The sequence below is a fragment of the Eubalaena glacialis genome, chromosome 18, assembly GCF_028564815.1.
Source record: "Eubalaena glacialis isolate mEubGla1 chromosome 18, mEubGla1.1.hap2.+ XY, whole genome shotgun sequence".
NCBI classification, from domain to species: Eukaryota; Metazoa; Chordata; class Mammalia; order Artiodactyla; family Balaenidae; genus Eubalaena; species Eubalaena glacialis.
In genome coordinates this window covers 7,406,081-7,432,882 of record NC_083733.1, presented here as the reverse complement: position 1 = coordinate 7,432,882, position 26,802 = coordinate 7,406,081, and the positions used below count along the sequence as shown (strand labels likewise).

General features: G+C 46.2%; 1 protein-coding gene across 1 annotated transcript in view; it reads left to right on the top strand.

Annotated features, from left to right (window-relative positions):
* The first annotated feature begins 8,909 nt into the window (after window positions 1–8,909).
* BCO1 (beta-carotene oxygenase 1) overlaps window positions 8,910–26,802 on the top strand; it is a 37,867-nt gene continuing 19,974 nt past the window's right edge. The window contains exons 1-5 of the mRNA XM_061172919.1: window positions 8,910–9,159; window positions 13,176–13,304; window positions 22,690–22,819; window positions 24,368–24,515; window positions 26,130–26,277. Of these exons, the coding sequence (XP_061028902.1) occupies window positions 9,096–9,159; window positions 13,176–13,304; window positions 22,690–22,819; window positions 24,368–24,515; window positions 26,130–26,277 (619 nt within the window). The 5' untranslated portion in view covers window positions 8,910–9,095. The remainder of the gene's footprint in view (window positions 9,160–13,175; window positions 13,305–22,689; window positions 22,820–24,367; window positions 24,516–26,129; window positions 26,278–26,802) is intronic.

Sequence of the window (26,802 nt, the reverse complement as noted above, 5' to 3'; positions counted from 1 at the left end):
CATTTTTCTGTCTGAAATACCCTATATGACACCAGTCTCTGCTGTTCAGTAGAACTTTGAGGAAATTACGAATCCTCTTAAATGTTAATGGCATAATTTATGGTCTTTGTTTAGTGGTGAAGTGTTCACTCCGGGAGTCTTGGGGAGGCTCTCCCACCACTCCCTACATCCTGTGTTCTGGAGCTCACCACCAATGCTTGTCCCTCGGGGAGGCAGCTGCCACCTTTGCTGGCACTTTGCCTGTTACCTTGAACCCTGCTATCCGAGATTTCCGCATTATCCTGCTCAGCTTATCACACTGGCTAATTAGAGGCACCATTTAAAAGCTAACTTAATGGGAAAACTGCAAAGTAATTTAGATATGATAACATTATCTCCAAAAGGGAAATATTAACTCACTTTAGGCTATAACTTCGTTAGTAGAAGATACAGAATTGCAAAATAAGGCCGTTGTTTTTATAGCACCAAAAACTTTTCCTTTTGAATTCAGCTTTACTTCTTCATCTCGAGACTGCTTTATGGACGCAGCACATTCCATGGAAAAAGTGGCCTTGGGGAAGGGTAGCCTCCTCTTCCTGCATCCTTCCCCAAATTACAAGGTAAGAGGATTCCACGTTCAATCTCCCACCCCTGCCACGTGTTGTGTGATTTCTGGTCCAGGGGCACCACCTCAAAAGCTTCAGTTGCTTCCTCCATAAAGAGGGAATAGTAATAGTACCTGCTGGGTCTGTGTCACGATAAGAAGATACAGAAACTACAGAGCAGGGGCACACATCTGGGAACCCCCATCCTTCTCCCTCCCCGAGGGAGGAGACCAAGCCTTCCTGCTCACCCTGAGAGCCTCTCAGATCCTCCAGAGGGCAGACTGTGTGTGGTTCTGTACCATGCCTTCCACCTTCTGGAAGGGAGTCCTCTTCCACAGTCTCTGGATCACTGCTGGAAGCAACATAGCCAACTTGTGCAAACGTGTGTGACTTGGGAGGAAGCCCAGGGGATACTCAACCCAACTCAGAGAAGGGCCTTGCCAGTTAACACCTCCTCGAACCCCAGCCTTCTTCCTGCCTCCCTCTCAGCAACCCAGCCTCCAGTGCCTCAAGTCTGAACAATTTTCCTCTTCCCCCACCCCCCTCTCTCCTGCCTGCCATTTCCCCTGGCCCCTGCTCCCCTCTCCTGCACACCCACCCCTTCAAAAATATGGAATGAGGTGGTGTGGCCACGCTGTGTGATGCCTCTGAGTCTTCACACAAGCTGTTGCCCTTTTGGACCGTTCTTCCCAGCTTCTCCACATGGCCAACTCCCAGCCGTCCTTCAGCTCTTGGCTCGGCATTGCCCCTTTCAGGAAGCCTTCTGGAAAACCCCTCTCCCTGCCCTGGAGGATTTCTCACTCATGCCTCTTTGTCACCTCTTCTGTGCCACTGCAACCCCACCCTGGACGAGTGGCCCTCCGTATTTGTGAAACAGCTGAATGAATGAATGAATGAATGTGTGGGCTATTCACATTTTTACTATTGACAACCATGGGCTTCTCTGACAATTGTACTCTCTAAACTGGCTTGTTGTGCAGTCATAGCTGCTTCTGTCCACCTGAGTCACATACAAATCTTGGCAGCTCTCCTGCTAACTCAGCACTGTCAATAGAACGTTCCATGAGGATTTGCACTGGCCAAGATGGCAGCCACCAGCCACATGTGTCTACAGAGCCCTTGAAATGTGGCTAGTGTGGATAAGGAATTTAGTTTCATTGCAATTAATTTATATTTAAGTTTAAATAGCCACATGCTACTAGCAGCTACTGTGTTGGACAGCACAGCAAAATTCCCACAGAAATGCCTTCCTGGACCTGGCCCCTTGACTTAGGACACCATTGCCTACAGCGTAAAGCCCAAATTCTTACAATCCTGCACAGTCCAATCCCTAAACAGGGATTGGATTGTGCACTGTTCATTTCCACGGCCTCCGTCCCGGAGGCCGTGGAAATGAACAGTGGTTGCAAGTACAGCTCTGGAGCTAGGCTGCCTGGGTTCGAAGCCTAGCTCTGTGGCGTTGGGCAAGTTACTTAGCTCCTCTGTGCCTCACTCTCCTTGTCTGTAAAATGGGGCTAAACACCTGTACTTAGGGTGATTGTGAGGAGTACATGATCACGTGTACAAAAGGCTTAGAAGAAAGCCCAGTACGTAGGAAGCTCTCAATAAATGGCACCTACAATTGTCATTATCTCTCACTAAGTTCCTGGTGGCGCCGGCTCTGCTTCCTCCCTGTCCGCCTGCTAGAATCGTCCAGCTCCACGCCATTGCCCACTCTGGCCCTCCCACCTGCCTCCTCTTTGCCCATCCAACTGCTTCCCACCCTCAAGGGCTCGGCTGTGCACCTCGTCCTCCAGGAAGCCTTCTTTCTTAACCCTCCCCAGCCTTAGCAAGACTTCCCTCCTCAGAACTCCCACGATACTTCTTATCCGTGCCTCTTCTAGAGCAGGCATAATAGGGAACTAGCTATTACTTACTGTGTACGTGTCTTCACAGCCAAACTAGAAGAAACTTAAAATCCTGTCCTGGGTCATGAAGGTCTACTTTCCTTCCAGGGACAGACCAGAGTTGTATACATTGTAGCTGCTCCAAAAAATTAATATTTCTGCTCATCATACTGGCTGACCTTTCCAAATTTTCTCTCTTTTCCAAGAAACGATAGGAAAGGAACATGCTATGAGCTCCTACCATATTCTAAGCACCATGACATACACGATTAGAGTTTACAATGTTTAATGTAAACTTTGCAGACACCTGTGAGGCAGATATTATAATTCCTATTTTAGAGATCAGGAGACTGAGGTTCTGAGATTTAAGCCAAAAGCTCAGCAGTCAGCTAGCAGGTGGAAGAGCTGAGACTCTAATGGAAATGGGTCTGTTGAGGTTGCGAGTCTCCAAAGGTGGCCCCAAGGGACCACACAGCCCAGGCCCATATTCACACCCTGGTGTGGCCCCTCCTTGCCCCGTGATTCATGCTAACCAGTCAGGGGAAATGAAACTATGCCAGTCCTAGGTTCAGCCTTAAAGGAGACTGGCAGCTTCTGCTTCCTCTCTCTTGAAATACTCACTTCTGGGGGCTTTTGCTGCCATGGAAGAAGTCTGGCTATCCTGTTAGAGAGATCTCAGAGAGAGGGTCAAGGAAGGCCCCGAAACCACATGGAGAGGGAGAGAGGCCCAAGCCCCGCCCTCCTAGTGTCCCAGTCAACTGCCAGCTGACTCACAGCCACGCCAGGAACCCCACACTGTGAAAGCAGAATTGGCCCACAGAGCACTGTCAACCCACAGAGCTGAGCCCGCAGAACCCACAGACGTGATCAAATGCTTGTTGTTTGAAGCCAGTAAGTCTTTTTGTTTGTTTGTTTAACAGTGTTTTTTTTAATTTAATTTTTATTTTATATTGGGGTATAGTTGTTTCACATTGTTGTGCTAGCTTCAGGTGTACAGCAAACTGGTTCGGTTATACATATACATATATCCATTCTTTTTCAGATTGTTTTCCCATATAGGTTGTTACAGAATATTGAGTAGAGTTTCCTGTGCTATACAGTAGGTCCTTGTTGATTATCTATTTTATATATAGTAGTGTATATATGCTAATCCCAAACCCCTAATTTATCCCTCCCTCCCATCTTTCCCCTTTGGTAACCATAACTTTGTTTTCTAAGTCTGTGAGTCTATTTCTGTTTTGTAAATAAGTTCATTTGTATCATTGTTTTAGATTCCACATATAAGTGATATTGTATGATATTTGTCTTGTCTGACTTACTTCACTTAGTGTGATAATCTCTGGGTCCATCCATGTTGCTGCAAATGGCATTATTTCATTCTTTTTTATGGCTGAGTAATATTCCATTGTATATGTGTATCACATCTTCTTTATCCATTCCTCTGTTGATGGATATTTAGGTTGCTTCCATGTCATGGCTATTGTGAATAGTGATGCAATGAACATTGGGGTGCATGCATCTTTTTGAATTATGGTTTTCTCCAGATATATGCCCAGGAGTGGGATTGCTGGATCATATGGTAGCTCTATTTTTAGTTTTTTAAGGAACCTCCATACTGTTCTCCATAGTGGCTGTACCAAATTACATTCCCACCAACAGTGTAGGAGGGTTCCCCTTTCTCCACACCCCGTCCAGCATTTATTGTTTGTATACTTTTCGACGATGGCCATTCTGACTGGTGTGAGGTGATACCTCATTGTAGTTTTTTTTTTTTTTTTTAATTATTAGCACCTTTAATTATTACTTATTTATTTATTTATTTATATTTTTGGCTGTGTTGGGTCTTCGTTTCTGTGCGAGGGCTTCCTCTAGTTGCGGCAAGCGGGGGCCACTCTTCATCGCGGTGCGCGGGCCTCTCACTATCATGGCCTCTCTTGTTGCGGAGCACAGGCTCCAGACGCGCAGGCTCAGTAGTTGTGGCTCACGGGCCTAGTTGCCCAGCGGCATGTGGGATCTTCCCAGACCAGGGCTCGAACCCGTGTCCCCTGCATTAGCAGGCAGATTCTCAACCACTGCGCCACCAGGGAAGCCCTCATTGTAGTTTTGATATGCATTTCTCTAATAATTAGTGATGTTAAACATCTTTTCATGTGCTTTTTGGCCATCTGTATGTTGAAGACACCAAGTCTTAGAGTGGTGTGTTACACAGCAAGAAATGACCAAAACTCTTGTGTATGAAGAGCTACTTCCCTTCACATTACCATTGCCCTGTTTTCTCATGCACTGGCCAGTTTTCGTCCCATTTTAAGGCAGCACATGCATTTTAGAAATTGTGGAACACCTACTTTTGCTCCCATATCTCCTCTGTTCTCAACTATCAGCTTCAAAATGTGGGCAGCATTACTGGCTAGTGGGGGAGAACATGCGCTAGCTGTTGACTTTGATCAAATTCCTCCACGTCTCTGAGGCTGTAAAAATAAGATTGCTAATGCTCCCTCACAGAGATGAACTAAAAGACAGCTAATAAGACACTTAGCATGCTACTTGGCACGTGTCAAGCATCCAGTGAATGGTGTTTATCAGAGGCCAGAGGACAGGCCAGGAGACAGCTCCTACTGGCGACAAGTCCCTTGTCCCACTCTTCCCATATTAGCAAAGACATGGAAAGCAGGGGTCAGGCTTTCATGGTTCCAGAGAGATGCCAGAGCTTCCAGGGAAAGAACAGCTGCTGCTTGTTATTTTTGTTTATAAAGAGGGAGGATGGAGGTTTTACATGAAGGCAGTCCTATGAACCCCTGCACTGCCTCTAACTGCCTTGGGAAATGCATGTTTTTTGGGATATGCAGATTCACCCCCAAAACAGAAAGAACATCGTGAGAGCCCAAGAAGGCAGGGACTGACTCTCATTAATCACTACTATATCCTCAAAATTTGGCATGTAGTTGGTGTAATTTCTGAGAAGGCACAGAATTGTTTTCCTGTTTTGCTCACAGCTGTATTTCCAGCACATAGTAGGTGCTGAGGAAATATATGTTGCGTGAATGAATGTGAGGATGCATGAACATTGTACTGCCTGCAGACGACACTGTAGGTTGCCTATCCCAAGCCATTCCCTCCTTTTTCCTTGCTAATGATATCCTGGTATGACTCAGGTAGCAACGTGCTCCCCAGGGGTGACTCATGATGGGTTTAAGGAAATCAGGGCACTCCTGTTCCTCCTTGCCAGGGATTGGCCTGGGGGGCGGGGTCACGTGACACAGTTCAGCCAATGAGACTAAGAGAAAAATCTGCTCAGGGTATTATGGGAAAGAGTTGTCTCTAGCACAAAAAGAGAGAAAGCTGGAAAAAGAAAGTGCCTGCTTCGTCCCCATCTTGTCTCCTTACTTTTGTAGTTACTGTGCAAGGACATGATTCCTGGAGAGAAGGCAATCATTCATAAGCCAAACTGAACAAGCCCAAGAATGAGAAACCAACCCTCTGAGGATGACAGTGTAGGAGGTGGGAGCCTGGTGAGATGACCCAAATGAGCTTCTGAGCCCGCCAGGAGCCCTAGGTGACTTGATGTCTGAGATAAATGCACATCTTTGGTGTGTCAGCAGATATCCTGTTACTTTCAGCCAAAGCATCTTGCATTAACTCATTGTGCCTTCATGATATTGTTATGGGCTGAACTGTGTTCACCCCCAAATTCATATGCTGAAGTCCTAACCCCCGTACCTGAGAATGTGACAGTATTGGAGGTGGGGCCTTTAAAGAGGTGATTAAGTTAAAATGAGGCCATTAGGGTGGGCCCTCATCCAAACTGACTGGTATCCTTATAAGAGGAAAAGTGGACACACAGAGACACCAGGGATGTACATATTCCAGAGGGAGGACCATGTAAGGACACAGTGAGAAGACTGTCTACAAGTTAAGGAGACGTCTCAGAAGAAACCAACCCTGCCGACACCTGGATTATGGGCTTCCCAGCCTCTGGAACTGGGAAAATTACTTTCTGTGCTACTTTGTTATGGCAGCCCTAGAAAATATATAGATCTCTATTGTTATGATCAAGTTATTATCACCATCGTGAAAAAGTCCTTTGTTTTACCATAACATTGCCCCTGGGGAGCAGTTGGGACCTGAATGAAGAGAGCTTGCTCAGTATTCTATAACAAGGCAATCATATCAACCCAAGACTGGCCCTCTTAGTCCTCCACCCTTTACTTCATTCAGTAGAAACCTAGCAAACATCCCTCATGCGCTGGAGCTGTGTGGAATTGTCAGAGTATATATTTCGAAGTCAGGCTTCCTGGCTTTGCTTGCTAATTCGATCTCTTAGCAGCCGTGTGATCTAAGGCAACCTGGTTATCTTCCCTGAGTTTTCTCATCCCCAAAACACTGCTAAGAACACCCATCTCATAGAATCATATAAGGCCAGAGCAAGCCAGTACATGCAGAGGGCTTCACCAAGTACTTGACTCAGAGAATATTCTTGATGGATGGGGACCATTTCTCTTCTGAATACACAAAATGGACAAGAAAGGAGAATACGGTCATGTTTTCACTTATGTAACTTCAGTCTAATCCTCTTAACAAACCCTGTGACGGGGCATCGCCAACCTGTTTTACAGAATAAAATGAGGTTCAGAGGAGTCATGTGACAAATCACAGTTTCAGATCCTAGGGGCTGAGATTCCAGCCCAGGCCTTCTGATCCCCATAAGCCCTGAGCTCTTTTCTTCTGCACCAGAGATGCCGCCCTTGGTAGTGTAATTTTTTCCCAAGCACTCAATGTATGCCAGACATTCTCCTTTAATCCTCACAAGGACTCAGCGTTCACAACCTAGGAATAAATAACCCTGACATGGTTACACATGTTTACACCAGAGAGCAGAATAAACTGGCAAGCTATTGTGGGACTGAATGGAAAATGTGGATCAAAGGGAAGTGCCTTCGGAGACAGCAGGGAAGAAAGGCCAACATTAACTGTTCGGGAACGAGGGCTTTTGCTGGACCCTTGACTTTGAATAACCTTGAGATTTTAATATTGTTACACCTCCATTTTACAGATAAGGAAGGCTCAAAGAGGGTAAGTAACATACCCCAGACACAGAAAAGGGAGGAACGTGAATCTGGTATTAACGCAAACATGTAGCATCTTCCCCTGGACCAGGGCTTCTTAACCAGGGCCTGCTGCGCAAAGTAGACTATTCTGGAGAAGTTTTAAGACTACTGAGGGCTGGGCTGCACCTTCAGTGACTCTGAATGGGCGGGTCTGGAGTGGGGCCCAGCACCGGCATTGCTAAAGATCCCACCAGGTGATTGGGATGTGCAGCCAGGGTGGAGCAAAGCCAGGCCACGCTGCTCTCGGGACTGAGCTCTGCGATCCTGGAACAGTCTGGGCCCAGCCCTGATACTACTAGACCCAGCTGGCTGCATAAAGGCCAGCTTTTCTCACTCCACCCAGAGAGGGAACAGCTGGTTCTTTCTTGAAGCAACATGAGCAAAGGTGAGGCCAGTAACTCATCACCCAACATTCATAGCAAGTTGAATATGGATTTTAGGCAATGGCATCACCTCGAGATTCACGAATATAGGGGAACCTTAAAATCAAATACAAGCATAGTTTCTCCCTCTTGATGGGCCAGAAAGCTGGAGCTGAAGTTTGTTTTTTACTATTCCTTGTAGTTCCTGAGTAGAGTTTTTGGTTCCCTGTATTTATTGTTTAAATGGGTACATGAAACCTTTTATGTTTACTTCTCCAAAAAATGAAGTATAATTAAGATGCTCTTTACATATGATTTTTTTCTTTCTGGGCAGTGGGGAGGGTGGTGAGGAAGCTCAGGGACCTTCATTCACAACAAAACAAAACAAAACAAAACAAAACTTTCCCTCTCTGGCAAACTGAGTTCCCATGCTGTGCAGTAGGGATTCACGTGATTGATGCCCTCTGGGCTCCCCTAATCCAGGTGTCCTAAGCAGAATGCACTGCTAAATGATCCCACCTGTTGTTGTTTTTTTAAATTTTTATTGGAGTATAGTTGATTTACCATGTTGTGTTAGTTTCAGGTGTACAGCAACGTGAATCAGTTATACATACACTTATAGCCACTCTTTTTTAGATTCTTTTCCCATATAGGCCATGACAGAGTATTGAGTAGAGTTCCCTGTGCTGTACAGTAGGTCCTTATTAGTTATCTATTTTATATATAGTAGTGTGTATGCATCAATCCCAATCTTCCAATTTATCCCTCCCCCCCCCCTCACCCCCCCGGATCCCGTCAGCTTAAACACAGCAAGAAACTCGCTTTTCTTGGTTCAACCAAAAGTGGAAGTGGAAAGGGAGAGTTGAGGACACAATCAGCGGATTAAAGATTAGCTGGGACACATGGCTGGGGAATTGACCTTTGACCAAACATAAATAACGCCAGCGCAGCTTCCCGCCGCCGTGTGCACGAAGAGATCCCAGGCCCTCGGAGAGCGGAAAGCAAAGGGAGAAACGAGTGGCATCAGAAGGGAAGGAGATGTAAAGGAAGCTGCAGGCGAGCAGGACGGGAAGACAAGGAGGGGCCAGGAGCAGTCGCCTTGAACACAGAGGAGCGTCTGTTCACTGTTAATACCGCTCTTGCTCATCGCCCTGCACGATGGATAAAATATTTGGCAGAAATAAGAAGGAACAACTGGAGCCTTTGAGGGCCAGAGTGACAGGTGAGCGTTTTCTATAAACGATGGGTGCTTATATGTTTAGATGTACACTTTTTTTCTGCTTATAAAAGTAATGATTATTATAAATTATTTTTGGAAAATCTGGAAAGCGGTATATAGAGGGAAGATGATCCATAATCTAGATACATTCTCTGTGAAAAACTAGGTGTGCTTTTATACATTGTAACAGTTTTCAAGGAGAGAGAGTCGTTCTCACTATTTCCAGGGGAAAAGTCCCGGGACTGCTGCAATTGGCATACAGACAATGGGATTCTTCTGCAAATTGTGCTCCATCCCCCAGTGCGTGATATATTTGTAAAAATGTGCGCGTCCTAAGTTAATTTCAAAGTAATAAGAGAATCGCGTGGGAGCGCCCACTGCTGCACATGCGCGCTGGGGGGCATCGCGGAGCCCGATGTGATTTCCTAGAAGGTGCGGTTTCAGGATGCGAGTACCTGCAGAGCCCAGGGTGGGAGCCTCCTCAGGAATCTCCGTTTCATGGGTTTTCTCTACCTCTTCTGCGTGGCCACTTTCGTGGGACCGTTTTGTTTAGACTCTGCAGGGCAGTGAGTGGATCTGAACTCTTCCGTCCCAGGAGTGGTGCTGAGAACAGGGAGGGGGTCGGCTCAGCCACACCACCGTTTTGGATAGATGCATAGTTTTCACAAGGACAGGACAACAGTGCCCTTTGTGAGGCAAGTCAGATTGGAGCTTCTCAGCTGAGGAATTGCCTTGGATGGCTTTTGAAAGAAAAAAAATAGCTTTTATGTATATTTTTTCTGATTACAGAGGTAATGTGCAATCTGTACGTGTGTCTATATTACGTATAAAACTTGGAAGTGCAAATGAGAACACAGGGAAATAAAAATCTGCTGTATTTCCATCTCTTAAGCACTATTAATATTTGAGCCTATTTAACTTTTTAAAAGATAAATAGAGAGTACAAAGATCTATTAATAGATTTTATATATAAATACTTTTTCAAAAAACAAATGTACACTTACTGTTAACTTTTTATTTTTAAAAAAGGGATCCTTGACGCCTATCCTTTTATGCTCTGGGGTACCACGGACATTTTGCCATTATACCCCTTTACAGCTCATGTTTAGTGACTACATGGAAGTGCTTGGAAATTTTAGAAAACAAGAATCCTAGGACCTGAGAAGCTGAATGAACCTCTAGACCTAGATCAGCTGTTCTCAGAGGATGGACCCCAGACCTGCCGCATCAACATCCCCTGGGCGCTTGTTAGAATCACAGATTCCCGGCCTCACTTCAGACCCTCTGAATCAGATACTCCGGGGGTGGCGCCCAGAAACCTGTGTTTTTACAGCCCTCTGGGTGATTCCAAGCGGGGGACCACTGCTGTAAATCAGGCCTCCCTACTGGGCAGGTGTGAAGCCGAGGGCCAGGGAGAAGCAGCAACTTGCCTGAGTCCCGGCGGCCAGCAGAGGATGGGCTCCAGCTTAGTGCAGGCCTCCAGCCCCGGGTCACGTCTAATCAGCTGGTCAGCGTCTGTCGGCAGACAGCTCACTAAACATTGTGCCTGTGTGTGGACACGTCTGCCCCGGGGGGGCCAGGCCAAGGCTCTGGCTTCACGTCCAGCTGTGCATTCTTGGCTCTGAGGCTTCCTTGGCGAGTTACTTAAGCATTTTCTGACTCAGTTTCCTCTCATGTCTAATAAAGTCAACATGTACCTACCACATGAGATTGCCGCAATGACTAAATGATTTAATCTATCAAAACACATGGTGCTCAATAAATGGTCTTCTTATTATGTCTAGGGCTTTAATATATGCTCAGATTCATCTCTCCCTGTTCTGCCTCAACCTGCTCCTTCTCCTGTGTCCTGGGTCTCTGTGAATAATCCCACCCAAGGCAAGAGACTCGGCTGCATTTTTTGAGCGTTCCCCTCCCCTTCCCCATACATTTAGTCAAACTCTAAGTCCCTTTGTTCCATTGGTTTCTCTCCATCCCCACTGCTGCTACCCTGCTCCTTCCTCTGGCCTTCCCACCTCCCTCTGGCTCCTCCTCCCGTCCACACTCCACACCACAGCCAGAAATAACTTTCGAAACCCCCAAATTTGATCACATTCCATTCGTATGAGAAGAGGCAGATCCTTAGAGACAGACCATGGATTAGTGGTTGCTAGGGGCTGAGCGGGGGATGGGGATTGACTGCTAATGGGAACAGGGCTTCTTTTTGGGGTGATGGAAATGTTCTGGAGTTAGTGGTGATAGCTGCACAACATTGTAAATGTTCATAAAAAAAATAATCCTGAACTGTACACTTTGAAATGGTGGATTTTATGTTATGTGAATTTTATCTCAATTTTTTAAATTGCAAAAAAAGAAATCTGATCCTATTTTCCCTGTTAGAACCATCAAAGGTGTCCCATTCTTCTCAGCACCAAATCAAAGCTTGGTGTGGTCTTGTTGACCTTGGCCGCTTGGCCCTACTTAACTCTCCAGCCGCAATATTCATGACGTCCTCGCTTGAAAGTTACAGGCCAGCTCTTGCTAAACAGCTTGCACATCTCCTGATCTTTGAATTGGTCTTTGATCTCTGGGTTCAGGTTTCTCCAGAGATAAGAATTCAGGTGTAAGTCATTCATTTGGGATGTGCTTCCTAAGGAACACTGGGAGGGAAGCCAATGAAGAAGGCATTGTCAAGCCATTGACCACCAGGAGTCATTGGAGCCGAATCCTCTGGACAAAGCATAAAATATGCCTCGCATTGTGTCAGCCGAGGGCAAGGAAGTGGTGGCCTTTGACCCATAGCACCCCATCCATCTTTGGGTGAGAGCAGCTTTCAGGGGCATTAACTCTCCAGTGAGCTTCCAGCTCGTCCACGTGTGGGCAGAGCTGCTCCACAGTGAGAACAAAGCCCTCAGGTGGAGAGCTGAAGGCATTTGCAGAAAGCAGCCTTCAGGGAGAGGTGAACGCCAAGGGGACATGGGCGGGACCCCAACAGCACCTGCAATGCTGTCCAATGGCAATATAACACCTGCTCATGTGTAATTTAAAATTTTCTAATAGCCACATTCAAAAAACTACAAAGAGGGCTTCCCTGGTGGCGCAGTGGTTGAGAATCTGCCTGCCAATGCAGGGGGCACAGGTTCGAGCCCTGGTCTGGGAGGATCCCACATGCCGCGGAGCGACTAGGCCCGTGAGCCACAATTGCTGAGCCTGCGCGTCTGCAGCCTGTGCTCCGCAACGAGAGGCCGCGATAGTGAGAAGCCCGCGCACCGCGATGAAGAGTGGCCCCCACTTGCCGCAACTAGAGAAAGCCCTAGCACAGAAACGAAGACCCAACACAGCCATAAATAAATAAATAAATAAAATTTAAAAAACAACAACAACAAAAAACAAAGAAACAGATGAAATTAATTTTAATAGTATATTTTATTTAATACCACATATCCAGAATGTTATCAGACCAACATGTAATTAATATGTTTAAATTGCTAATGAGATGTTTTACATTTCTTTTTCATACTAAGTCTACAATGTGGTGTGTGTTTCACATTTACTGCACATCTCAGTTGGGACTAGCCACGTTTCCAGTGCCCAGTTGCCACTCGGGGGTGGTGGCTACCACATTGGACAGCACAGCTCTAGAATGTTCTCTCCTCAGGCCTTTGCAAGGCAAGCACCTGCTCTCCCTCAAAACTCAACCAGGTCACCTCCTCAGGAAACGGTCCTCACCCTCCTGCTGTCACCCAATTTCAGGGTGGAGTTCTGTTCCCCGCAACACCCTTGCTGAGTCTGTTGCCTTGCCTTTAGCACAGTGTATTTTGAGTGTTTTCTTTTGTTTTTGTCTCTTAATGGATGGGGAGCAACTTGGAGACAGGGATGATGTCTATTCATCTTGGTATCCTCAGTGCTAGCACAATGCCAGGCATATTCTTTCTGGAAATGAACGGATGCAGCAAGTGGTACAGGGGCTATATGGCCACTTCTTTTAGCTTTTTGGTTTAGGTACAGAACTGGAAACTCAATGTTCTTTCTCTCACCAGGCAGGATTCCAGCATGGCTGCAGGGGACCCTGCTCCGCAATGGGCCTGGGATGCACACAGTGGGTGAGACCAGATACAACCACTGGTTCGATGGCCTGGCCTTGCTCCACAGCTTCACAATCAGAGACGGTAAGAGCACCGTGTGATTTGCCATGGCTGCCGTAACAAATGACCACCAATGGAGTAGCTTAAAGCAACACACATTTAATTCTCTTACAGTTCTGGAAGTCGGAAGTCTAAAATGCATTTCCCTGGGCTAAAATCAAGGTGTCGGCAGGGCTGTATTCCTTCTGGAGGCTCCAGGGAGAGAATCCGTTTCCTTGCTTTTTCTAGCTTCTAGAAGTCACTTGCATCCCTTGGCTTGTGGCCCCATCTTCATCTTCAAAGCCAGCAGCTTAGCATCTTGTGGTCTCTCTCTTTCTCTCTCTGTCTCTCTGCTTCTATCATCACATCCCTTTCTCTGAGTCTCACTCTCCTGTCTCTCTCTCTCTCTCTTTTTTTTAAATATTTATTTATTTAGGCTGCTCAGGGTCTTAGTTGTGGCACGCAGGATCTTCGTTGCAGCATGCGGACTTCGTAGTTGCGGCATGTGGACTCTTAGTTGCAGCATGCAAACTCTTAGTTGCGGCATGCATGCGTGGAGTCTTACCCACTGGACCACCAGGGAAGTCCCCTGTCTCCCTCTTATAAAAGCTTTTGTAATTACTCTAGCTCACCCAGATAATCCAGGATAATCACCCACTTCAAGATCCTTGATCCAATCACATCTATAAAGTCTCTACTGCCCTGTAAAGTAACATATTCAAAGGTTCCAGGGATTGGGATGTGGACATCTTGGGAAGCCATTATTCAGCCTACCACAAGCACAAACCTCCCTAGAAAGGTGGCCAGGGTTGTTTTTCAGCAAGTTCAACCGGAAAAATAATATGCATTCTCAGTAAGGTGGGCAGGGACAGGTGGAAGTTTACAGGCTTTGGAATCAGACACACATCAAATTAAAATAGGAGGAGTGTAGAGCTGAAAAGAACAAAGTGAGCATATTGCTCACCAGGCCGGGAGAGCCAGGTCAGTCATGTCCCTGAGAGGACACTGAACACAGAGCGGAAGGTAGGAAGTGCCGCAACTAAGGTGAAATTCCGAGTTCAGATGACTGACTCAGGAGGTGGACTGTCTACTCTCTGCTATTGGTCATTGAGCTGATTTATGTCACAAAGTACAAGCCGGGTTCTTAAAAGGTCTGGAATGGGTTCTGGGAGGCTTCAGCAGGCTCAGGGCCATGTGGTAGGGTTCAGTGTGGTGAGAGTTTTCTCTGACCCCTGTGTTCCAGCTTGGGCAAGCTGCAGCCACTCCACCTCCCTGGGCCTCAGTTTCCTCATCAGTGAAAGGAGCTTGATCGTCCTCCCTGGAAAGCTGTTGTGATGATCAGAAGTACTAGGTGTCCAGTAAGATCTGATGCCTGGTAGAGGCTCAGTTGATTAAAAACCACCATCATAGGACTTCCCTGGTGGCGCGATGGTTAAGAATCTGCCTGCCAATGCAGGGGACATGGGTTTGAGCCCTGGTCTGGGAAGATCCCACATGCCGTGGAGCACGCCTAGAGCCCATGCTCCGCAACAAGAGAAGCCACCGCAATGAGATGCCCGCGCACTGAGACGAAGAATAGCCCCCACTAGCCGCAACTAGAGAAAGCCCGCGCACAGCAACGAAGACCCAACACGGCCAAAAATAAGTAAATAAATTTATAAAAAATAAAATAAAATAAAAACCACCATCACTGTTGCTGGGTTTGAATCCCAGCTCCACCATCCTAACTAACACATACCTAAGCTGTGTGACTTGGCCAAAGTTACTGACCCTATCTGTGTCTCAGTCTCCCCATCTGTAAAATGGGGCTATTAGTAGCATGTCCTGTAGAATTGATGTGGAATTTAAATAAATTAATATGTGTGAGGGGCTTTGTGTAATGCCCGGCTCATCATATGTGCTCCATAAGCGTTAGCTATTATTTTCACATAACTGTCATCTCTTTCAAGCTAGTCGGCAATTATTTTTTGAGTGCGGACTCCGCCAGCGACTTGCTCTAGCATTTCATGAACAGACACCATGTGTGAACGCCATGAGCTCCGAGTTTGCAAAAACTCACAGTTTTTACTGTGACTCAGCTACAGGGTGGGTAGTTCCATATTTCCCGACAGCCTTGAGCCTTAATAGTCCCCTCTTTTCCTAAACAGAAGTTCCCAGTGATTCTTGGGGACAGAAGTGCTGTTCTGGATGAGGTGCCTGAGAGGTAAAGTAACAGTGGCTTCCCTTCTCTGAGGCCCTGCCTCACCTGCTGCCAGGTCCTTCATGGTCCATTTTTGAGCTCACATTCATGTGTGTGAGAGGTACTCTTGTCTCCTTGCACATGTGACACTGAAACTTTAGGGAGGTTAGGTGACTGATCCAAAGCCACTGACGTAGGGCTGGGATCTGAACTTGTCTGGAGTTCGTTTGCAGCCTTCTCTCCTGTCCTCAGCCCAACACACACACACACACACACACACACACACACACACACACACACACACACATATGCACACATACCTCTGAGAAATGGCAGGTGCTTAAATGGTATCCTTCAGTAGAGAATCCAGGGACAAGGGAACCAGCAGGGGATGACCGAGCCCTAGCCATCTTGCAGAAGTATGGCTGCTGTCCACCAAAATCCTTGAGTGGGCTAAACGGGGCAGTGACCAAAGTTATCCCCTACTATTTAGACTTTCTAAAAGCTTCTAGTAGGTTTTCAAACTAAAAGTTTACTGTCAGAGGTAAGTAGCTGTTTTCCGTTCTTTTCTGAGATGGTCAGTCAGGTGCAACCACAAGAGGAGACACAGAGAGACTCAGGAAAACACAGGTTATTCTACCCACAGGTGCTGGAGACAGGAGGCGAGTGGCACAGGGCACATGGGAAAGACACCAGGGTGGACGGGAGGGAGAAGACAGGAGCGGGGTGAACTCTGAGACCGAGGCCTTTATTGGGGTTTCTGAGGGCAAGGCAGGAAAGGGCAGAGTGAACAGCCTAGGACTGGCTAGTTGAACAATTCAGTGAACTTTGGGCTGTAGGGATGGTCCCTAGTTGCCGGGTACCTGGTCGTGGGCTGGTTAAGGCAGAGGGATATTGTCTCCGGGGGTGTATGGACCAGATGGAGGATTGGTTAGTTTGCATATCAAAGACCTACTGGATCCTTTCCTACCTCTAAGAATTGTCTGGTCCAGGGAGACGCAGTCTTGCCCCAGCCAGAAAGGTTTTTTAAGGTGTGAAAACATCATAATACGCAGAAAATTTTAAATATATACAATAAAGCAGCATGAAAGACAGTTCTGTTCATAATCTGGAATTGGCTAGAAAGTGGGAGGAATGGAGACTCTAGCCAATTACTCGCCCTCCCCTGCCTGTCCTGCTCTTGAACCTGGGCGTGTGTCAAGGGTGTGTGCCCCACTATGCTTTGCAATGATCAGTGTGCCGTTCTCCAGCCTAGGGTGGAGGCCCCAGAGTGCAGGGTCCCTGTTCAGATTGTTGTATCTTCATCACTTAGCACAGGGTCTGGCCCACAGGGGCACTTAGGAACTCTGTGGGGCTGAAATGACACAAACAAGGTGAAGATGTTTTGGTAGAAGGAGGCAATACTTCCCCAGTCCATCTCTTCAGTACTTGCTACAGGGAGTGCTTGCTGGCCATTGGCCTAAGTGGTTCATGGCCATCCACGACTCAGCCCTCACTGCAGCTCCTGGGGAGGGGACCACTGTTACTATCTCGATTTTACAGATGGGCGTCTAAGGCCCAGAGTAGCCAAAGAACTTACCCAAATGCACACAGCAAAGAAGTAGTGGTAGTCAGTTATAAACTCAATGCTCTTTAAATCCAGAATCCTAAGTCCTAAGCATTATGCAATTCTGCCCCCATCCCCCACTCCATTCCCCAGCTACCATCTCTCCGCAACTCTCCAGCCCAATCCTCCCAAGGCTGCCAGATTGCCAGTGTTGGTGTAGCACAGCCTGGCGTCATCTCTCCTCTCCTCTTGAACTCTCAATGGCTCCCCAGTATCTAACAGTGGAAATATAAACCAAAAATGTTAAGTACTACCATACACAATTTAAGAGGAAAATGCACAGGGCAATCAGGGTTCTCTGATTTGCAGGTAACACAAAGCCAGTATTTCTCAAAAGGTGGTTTGTGGGCTTCCTGCATCAGAATCCCCCAGGATGCTCACTTAGGTTGTGAATCCTGAGACCCTACCCAGGGCTTGAAGGGTAGGGATAGAGCATCTATGCTTCCAACACATTTCCCAGATGACCCCGAGCACACTGGTGGTTTGGGGCTTGGGCCTCCATGATTTTTTAAAAGTACCAGGTGGTTCTAGTGCACAGCTAGCATGGAGAATGGAAATTAGTGCCAAACCAGGAAGAAAGGACTGGAGTAAGAAAGTAAGAAAGCAAAAGACAGGAAAATGACTCATAGCCTTCAGCAGAAGTCACTAGAAGACAATGCTTTAAAAAACTAAAAAAGATTTGAATAAAAAAGGCAGAGTGGAGATGGGGAAGCCGGGTGAAGGGTATACAGGAGAACTCTTTTCTGTAAGTCTAAAATTCTTTCAAAATTGAAAATTTTTATAAAGCGGGCATGGAGATGAGTCAACCCAGGTCCCTCTTAGCAGCAGATTTGATACTTTTCCAATAAGAGGCAAAGTCGTGTCCCGTGAGGATTTGAACATGTGAATTCCAAGAGTCAGAGCCACAGAGATTTTTTTTTTAATTGGAGTATAGTTGATTTACAGTGTTGTGTTAGTTTCTGCTGTACAGCATAGTGAATCAGTTATACATACACATATGTCCACTCTTTTTTAGATTCTTTTCCCATATAGGTCATTACAGAGTATTGAGTAGAGTTCCCTGTGCTTTACAGTAGGTCCTTATTAGTTATCTGCTTTATATATAGTAGTGTGGACATGTCAATCCCAATCTTCCAATTTATCCCTCCCCCACTTTCCCCCCTGGTAACCATAAGTTTGTTTTTTTAATATCTGTGACTCTATTTCTGTTTTCTAAATAAGTTCATTTGTATCATCTTTTTAGATTCCACATATAAGTGATATTATACAATATTTCTCTTTCTCTGTCTGACTTACTTCACTCAGTATTACAATCTCCACGTCCATCCATGTGGCTGCACATGGCATTATTTCGTTCTTTTTTATGGCTGAGTAATATTCCATTGTATATATATACACCGCATCTTTATCCATTCCTCTGTCAATGGACATTTAGGTTGCTTCCATGTCTTGGCTATTGTGAACAGTGCTGCAATGAAGATTGGGGTGCATGTATCTTTTTGAATTATGGTTTTCTCCAGATATATGCCCAGGAGTGGGATTGCTGGATCATATGGTAGCTCTATTTTTAGTTTTTTAAGGAACTTCCATACTGTTCTCCATAATGGTTATACCAATTTACATTCCCACCAACAGCAGAGTCACAGAGATTTAGAGGCACAAAGCCTCTCCAAAGCTGACTTTTTCAACTGTTGTAGCTCCAGGGTAGTCTTTTGGAAAGTTTGCTTTAAATTTTTTTTAATTAAAAAAAAAATATATGTGTATATCTCCCACCCCACCAAATGATCACACTTGACCCAGTTCTGGAAGATCCCAGGCGGGAACGCATCTGTTTACTTGTGTCCCTTTAGAAGGAATGTGGTTAATTGGGCTCCCGAGAGCAGGGTGCTAGAGAACGCTCTGTGCCTCCTTCTTTAATCTCAACCTCAAAGTAAGTGTCAGCCTTGAGCAATTCCAGAGACACATTTCCCCACGGCCCTCTGAGCGCTCCCTGCTCCGGGGCTAGTTGTTTGTAGGATATGGGCTGCCTGTCGACAACCAGCCTGGGCTGGGTGTTTATGTTTCATATGAACAGAATTCAGCATTTTAGGCAAAGCACATTAGCCAGTACCTATGGGTGGCAGCCCTCAGAGAGAGTGACCGTGAAGGGCAGGCTGGCTCAAGGGGAGACCAGAGTGGCCTTAAAGCTGGTCCTGTGTAGCATGAAGACCAGTAGGTGTGGCCTCACCAGCCCCCAGGTGAATCTTCCTGCCTCCGGGATTTTGGAGAATTCAGAACTGCAGCCATCACTTACCATGTGCATGCTGAACGCCAGGGAGCCAAACTCCTTCTATCGTCCCATCTCATTTAAAACTGCCAACCCTAGTTGGGGAGGACTGTATGATCCCCAGCTTCCAGTTGAAGCAACTGAGGTTCAGTGACAAAGGGACTCACCCAAGGTCACATGGCTTGGATGGGGACTTGCCCAGAGCCAAAGCCTTGCCCCAGCTACCTACTATATCTGACTAGCATATGTATCTTTTTATTGAGCACCTACTATGTGCTAAGTGCTTTACAGGCCTTAAATGTTATAGCAGCTCTGTGAGGAAGGTATCAGGATTCTCGTGTCAGAGCAGAGGGGACTGAGGCTTGCCTCTGACACAAGGTCAAGTGCATGGCCGGTAGATGATGGAGCAAGGATTCATATCCACGTGGAGACTTGAACCTACTTGGGGTGGAGATCTTGCCTGTCCCACTCACCATTACATACTCACATCCTGGCCCATCCAGGTGTTTAACAAATAGTGATCAAATGCATGAACCCCGGGCCCAGTTAGCCCCAGAGCCCTTGCTCCTAACCATTCCTCCATGTTCCTTTCCACTGCCCCAGGAACAAAGCTCCCCCCACCAAATATCTCAGAGATACTAATGTACAGTAGCCACCCCTGAAAAGATGCTTGCAAAGAGGACAGATGATTATCTGACACACAGTTTACCTCCTGAAGACTGGAGAAAGCACCAGAAGGTCTTTCATGGTCTCTTCTAATTTTATCATGACGAGTGTTACCATTATTGTTGTTGTTGCCACTTAAATGCACAGGTTGGAGTCATCACTGCTGAAACGTACACTCACATCCTTTGGAAACAGAGGTGAAAACGCAATCCTGAGGGCAAAACTAACCAAGACTGTTAGAAGTCAAGATAGTGGTTCCCCTGCAGGGTTGGGATCGGGGAGGCTAGTACAGGATGAGATATGAGCGGCCTTCACAAAGGCTGCTCACATTCTGTTTCTTGATCAGGAAGTAGTTTATATGGGTAGGTTTAGTTTGTGAAACTTCACCAAACCATGCAGTTATGGTAGCATATTTCTATAGGTATATTTTTAATAACAAGGATCAGATAGAATGGTCAATTGACGTGGTCGCTGTGTCAGGATCTTCCAGTTGCCAGCTTTTGAGTCCAGTTTACCACTCGCTAGCTGTGTGACTTAAGGCAAGGTACTTAACCTCTCTGTGCCTCAATTTATTAGCTGGGAAATGGGCCTGCAGGGTCGTGAGTGCCCAAGCCCTTTGCACTTCATTTTGTAAGAAATTTGAAACCTTCAAGCATTGTTTAAATTTTGTTTTATTTGGCTGTTAATTAGCATATGACATTAAGTTGATTTTTTTTCCCCTAAAGAATACATTTCTTAGTTAGAGTCTTCTACACACTTCTTATGTTCAGAGGATTAAACCAGATAATACACATAAAGTGCCCTCACAGTGATTAGCACACACATGCTCAATAAATGTTAGCTCTTAGTTTCATTTCCTCTCCTGAAAATATAAAAATGCTCTGGGCAAGAATTTCTTGGGATTCAGTCTCTCCTTGAAGCCCATCATTGTAACAGTGGATACATGATGGGCGTTTCTCTGATAAACCTCTTTTTTATGGGAACAAACTGTCAGTATGTCCTGGCCCCTACTTTTTTGCATATTATAATTGTACCAACCCTGGAAGCACAGGTTATACTACAGCAAGGAATGTGTTCTCTAGAGGGGAAAAGTCAACATAATGTCATTTGCTAACTAATGGCAAAATAAAATGAAACAAAAACCCTAGAGGTTTCAAATTATCCACCAAATGAAGGTCAAAGGCCTCAGTATTTAACTAATGGCAAAATAAAATGAAACAAAAACCCTAGAGGTTTCAAATTATCCACCAAATGAAGGTCAAAGGCCTCAGTATTCACAGCCCTGAAGACTTAGTAAGGTCCCCACCTGACCCCCAGCCTCATCTCATTCTGGTGCTCCCAAGTGCCCGGTGCTCCAGCCCACACTGACTTAGCCCTTCCAGGAAGTGGGCTGTGCTCCCCACCTCCAGGTCTTTGCTTACAGACTTTCTGGGGAGAGTCCATGGGAACACCTGACCCTCTCTCCTAGCCCCACCTCCCGGATCTGTTGCAGTTCAATTCTACTCATCCTTCAAGGGCTTTTTCAAGTGCTACCTCCTCTGTGAAGCCTCTCCTGACTCACCCACACCCACTTATGAAGAGTATATGTATCTCTCTCCCTCCATATCTCTCTCCCTTCTTCCCTCTCCCTTCTCTCCTCTCCCCTCTCTCCTCTTCCCTCCCCCTTCTCTCCCCAGAAGGAACCTGTGAATATATTATATGCTATTCTACATGGTAAAAGGGTCTTGCGGATGTGATTAAATTAAGGACCCTGAGATGGGGAGATTGTCCTGGATTATCAGGGTAGGCTCGGTGTAGTCATAAAGGAAAGAGGAAGGCAGGAGGGTCAGAGTCAGAAAAGATGTGACAGCAGAATCAGAGGTCAGAGTGATGCAGCCACAAGCCAAGGAATAAAGGCAGCTTCTAGATTCTCCCCTAGAGCCTCCAGGAGGAACTAGCCCTGCTGACACTTTGATTTTTGCCTTGTAAAACCCATTTCAGACGATGTCTTCCAAAACAGTAAGATAACAAATTTGTGTTGTTTTAAGCCACTACATTTATGATAATTTGTAACAGCAGCCATAGGAAATTAATATAGGTCTAGAACCATCTGGTATATTTTCAGGTTGGTCTTGGTGGACTAGTCAAGAGTCCGTGCTTTTCTGGAGTGAGTCAGATTCTCTGCAGTGTCACCAACACACGTACTGACCCTCTACTGTGTGCAGAATTGGGTATAAGGGTGCTCCCTGGTTGCAAATAGATACGAAATGTTACTCCAGGGGCTAAATTGTCAGTGTAGGGCTCCCAGAACTGAACTGGGCCCTGGAGAAACCTAGCCTAACTACGGGGCCTTCTGGACCAATCCTCCAAATCTGGACCTTACCTGGAAGGATACAAATATGGTGGAAGGGGTGGTTGATGGCCTGGGTCGGCACCTCTCTGGGTGATGCTGGGCTAGGGGATGGAACATTTCTGAGCCTCAGTTCCCTCATACGAAGATAGAGCTGGGAACAGGAATACTTACCTGGACATATTGTTGTGAGTCTCAACCTTGCCGAAATGTGTGTGAGAGTTCCCTCCAAATGCTTGTTGTATCTAGCACACACATTAAAGGGACTGTCCCAGTGAACTCTCTCCCCCCCCCGCCGCCCATCAAATCCCTGGAATGGCTGAAATCGACTTCAAAGCTCTGTAAAGGTGTCAGTCTGGGATGAGCCTGCTGCTTCTCTTTCAGGTGAAGTCTATTACAGGAGCAAATACCTGAGAAGTGATACCTACACTGCCAATATTGAAGCGAACAGGATTGTGGTGTCAGAATTTGGAACAATGGCCTATCCGGACCCCTGCAAAAACATATTTTCCAAGTAACTGTCCATTTTGAATCTAGTCCTGCTTTCCAATGTCCTTTACAGTCAAAACAAGCAGCGTTCGCTCCTGACGGTTGTCTTTAGGTTGGGTGGAAAATTTCCCGTGATGGCCTTTGACCATATACGCTACGCAGTTTTTGATCACTGACAGCAAGAGAGGCAAAGAGCACCTGACAAATTGTTAGGTATTCTCCCACATAGCTGGTGGGGGAGCACTTTGGAATTATCTATCAAAATTACAAATGCACATTCCCTTCAGTCCAGAGGGGTACTTGCTTGTGTCTGAAATGACAAATGTACAAGGTTATTCATGGCTGAATTATTTGTTATGATGAGGAACTGAAAATAACTCAAATGATCATCAACAGAGGAGTGGTTAAATAAATCACAGTAACACTACAGGAAAATACCAGGCAGGTATAAATAAAGGAATCAGGATGCTCTCTATGTTTCAAATGAAAGATTTCCAAGATATACTGTTAAGTGGAAAAAAAAAAACAAAGTGTATAAAGAGCATATAATATGCTATAATTTGTGTAAGAAGGCAGGGGGAAATCTAGATTTGTTTTCTGGAAGGATGCATGAGGGAGGTGGGGAACTGATGAGAGGAAGGATGGGGGAAATTTTCAGTTGTATACAGTTAAAATCATCTGGGTTGTGATGCATATGAATGTATTACATACATGTTCAACACTTAAATTGTTGGCCAGGGAATCAGGCCAGCCATCAGTACCTCCTTTCTGATACTCTTTAGACATAGAAGGGTTGTGAAATGTCTTAGGGGTAGACTGGCCCAGAGAGGGAAGCTGGCTTCTGCTTTTCCAGAACTGACATCATCTCTCCAGTCCTAGTGTCCAGTGCTGAGTCCGGCACACAGCAAGCAGGGAACTCCCATTCCCTGCTGGGGGAGGAGCCTGGGGGAGGGGGAGGGAATGAATTTAAAACCGCAGCCTGTGGGGCCTCCTTGCTGTTACACTGTTTGCCAGTAGGGGGAGCACTAACAAGTACACGGGGTCAGGACTTCCTGCTTTGAGTTTGCCTTCTAATCAAATGATCAGTTCTTAACTCATAATTAGTTTGCTTTTCTTTTTCAAAAATCTAATATCCTGGACAAAGCTGGGTAACCAGGGTGGGCTCACATTCCTGCCCAAAGCAGAGATTAGCTGTTTTGCTAGTCTTTGGGGGGCCATTATGGGTATGGCTGTGATTTCTGTAGAACTTCTTAAAATACTTCAGAACAATCCACCAGCTCTTGATGGCTCTGGTGCAGGAGACTTTTGGATTTGGGGAGCCCAGGAGGGCTCCGTGGACAGCCTTGTTGTCCCAGCTGACTCCCTCCTTAGCTGATTGAATGTGGTGGTATTTTTGGGTAACTTGATCTCTGAGTCCTCAGGATTCCTCAAGGGACCCATTGGGACCCAGTACTTTTTCTCCCTTAGTTGAAGTAGAGTGTTTTAAGTGGTGGGAAAACTAAAACCATCTCGAGTAGAACTTTCCAGCTGGGTGGACACAGCCATTGACCCCGTTGACTTGCTTCCTCCCCAGAGCTTTCTCCTACCTGTCCCACACCATCCCTGATTTCACAGACAACTGTCTGATCAACATCATGAAGTGTGGAGAAGACTTCTATGCAACCACGGAGACCAATTACATCAGGAAAATCAACCCCCAGACTCTGGAAACCCTGGAGAAGGTATCAGTAAATCTACAACCAGCCTCAGTTCCTGACTCAAGAAAGGGACCCCCTGCAGGAGGCCAGGAGCCTGCAGGAACTCACAGAGGAGCCCTCCTCTGATGCCCTTGGGTCTTGGGCTCTCCCAGCTCAGCACTTAGCACCAGATTCTAAGCTTCCTTACAGCAGGACCGTGTCCTGTCATCTTTGTGTCTGTATTCATTCCTAGGACTCCCATAACAAAGGAATACAACAGAAGTGTATCTTAGGTGGCTTAAGACAAGGGAAATGTATCCTCTCACAGTTCTGGAGGCTGGAAGTCTGAAATCAAGGTATCGGCAGGGCCATGCTCTCTCTGAAGTTTCTAGGGGAGGATCCTTCTCTGCCTCTTCCAGCTTCTGGTGGTTGTTCCTTGGTTTATAGGAACAACCAATAAGTGTTGTAATCCAATCTCTTGTAAAGCTACAAATCATTGTATGAAGCCCCACCCTAATCCAGAATGACCTCTTTTTAACTTGACTACATCTACAAAGACCCTATTTCCAAATTTAGGCACCAGGGGTTAGGACTTCAACATGTCTTTTTGGAAGATCCAGTTCAACCCCTAACAGTGTCCACAGTCCTTGGCACTGAGTGGCACCTCAATGGAAATTTGAATGAATGACTATACTGGGCCACCCAGGACTCCCAGCAGCCCTGCCTTGTATTGACCTGAAGAGGGAGGCATTAGGCACAGAGCAAGGGCACAAAAATCAGAGCCCAAGTAGATACCTTTCCTGGGTAGAATCAAGTCTACATTTTCGTGAAGATCAATAGACCCACTTTCAATTTTCTCCAGCTGGCAGTTCAAAGCCTGGATGTCTTTGCAATGCAATTTAACGATCTGTTGGAAGGAGTGCTTTCCTTAGCTGTGAAATTACATCCAGCTCCTTTTAGGCTAGGCAGTGTAGGTCCAACTGATGTATGCTTTCCACAAAGCTGCAGAGAGGAATTACTAGGAGAGAATGAGGTATTGCCTGACTTTTGGCTGGAGGAGGTTGTGCTATTCTGGGGGAAGAAGGGCGGGCAGTTGGTTCCTGGGCCACCCCACTGCTCTATGGTTGTGGCTTGTTTGGAGTCAGGATCATTATTGAGCTCGTTAGTCTCCTTTCCCTTTGACCAAATGTTTTTGTAACCTTTCTGTTCCCAGAATAACCCTATGAGAGAGGCCTGGAGATTTATGCCTCTGTGGGATGCAAAAGGGGAGAATTTAAATAGCTTCACCAAAGAAGTGGCCAAGATTAGCCCTAAGGCTGCCTCTCTGCCCAAGTTGTTACTTGGAGCTCTCTGCAGTGAGGCGTCCTGTTTCCATGCTGAGGCCACCCGGCAAGGCCAGGTGACAGGATAGGAGCAACTGTCAGAGAAAACACATGTAGCTCACCAAGTCCCCTGCAGCCTATTAGCTGTGTGAGGCCCCCTCGAGGTTACATCAGGCTGCAAGAGGAAACATCTCCTTTAAAGGTGATATCTGCCTTATTTTCAGATCAGGAGATGTGCAAAAATAACCATCATCTCTCTGAATCTGGAGTCAGTCAGCTTTTCACAGGATTTCACCCTCTCCCCTTTTAAAAACCAGGTGGCTGTCATGTTTTGCAGGTTGATTATCGTAAACACGTGGCTGTAAATCTGGCGACATCACATCCTCATTATGATGACGCTGGAAATGTTCTCAACATTGGCACGTCCATCGTGGACAAGGGGAAGACAAAATATGTGATCTTTAAGATCCCTGCCACAGTATCAGGTGGGTCATTCTGGGGGTGTAATGGAGTACAGACACCAAGGGTGGCTCTTTCGGAAGAGTTCTGATTTTGGTTGATAACACAACACTCAATCTGACACTTGCCTGCACAGATGATTCAGAGGACCGTGAACTCACTTTTCTCCTTTAGGAGAAAAGAAATGATGCTAAGCTTCTTTTTGGAAGAAGTGAATCCCTTTGCTATTCCAACCTCCTTTTCTTTAGGTTCCTGTTCATTAATTCATTAATTTATCCATTATTCATTAATCATCTACCTATCAATCCATCCATTAATCTATTCATCATCCATCCATCCATTCTTCCTTTCTTTCATTCATTTTTTAGTTTTCTGACAAACCTCTGTATGTCAGGGCTGTGCTGTCCTCTTTCATCCCAGCCCCTGAAGCCAGGCTCCCAGGGTTGTTCAGGGAGCTCAGCCCTGCTGGCACCCACTCCAGATCCCCACCCTGTTCTGCGGGCCTTCTGGACCGTCTCCATTTAGGGGCAGGAACCTGGCGTGGAGCCCAG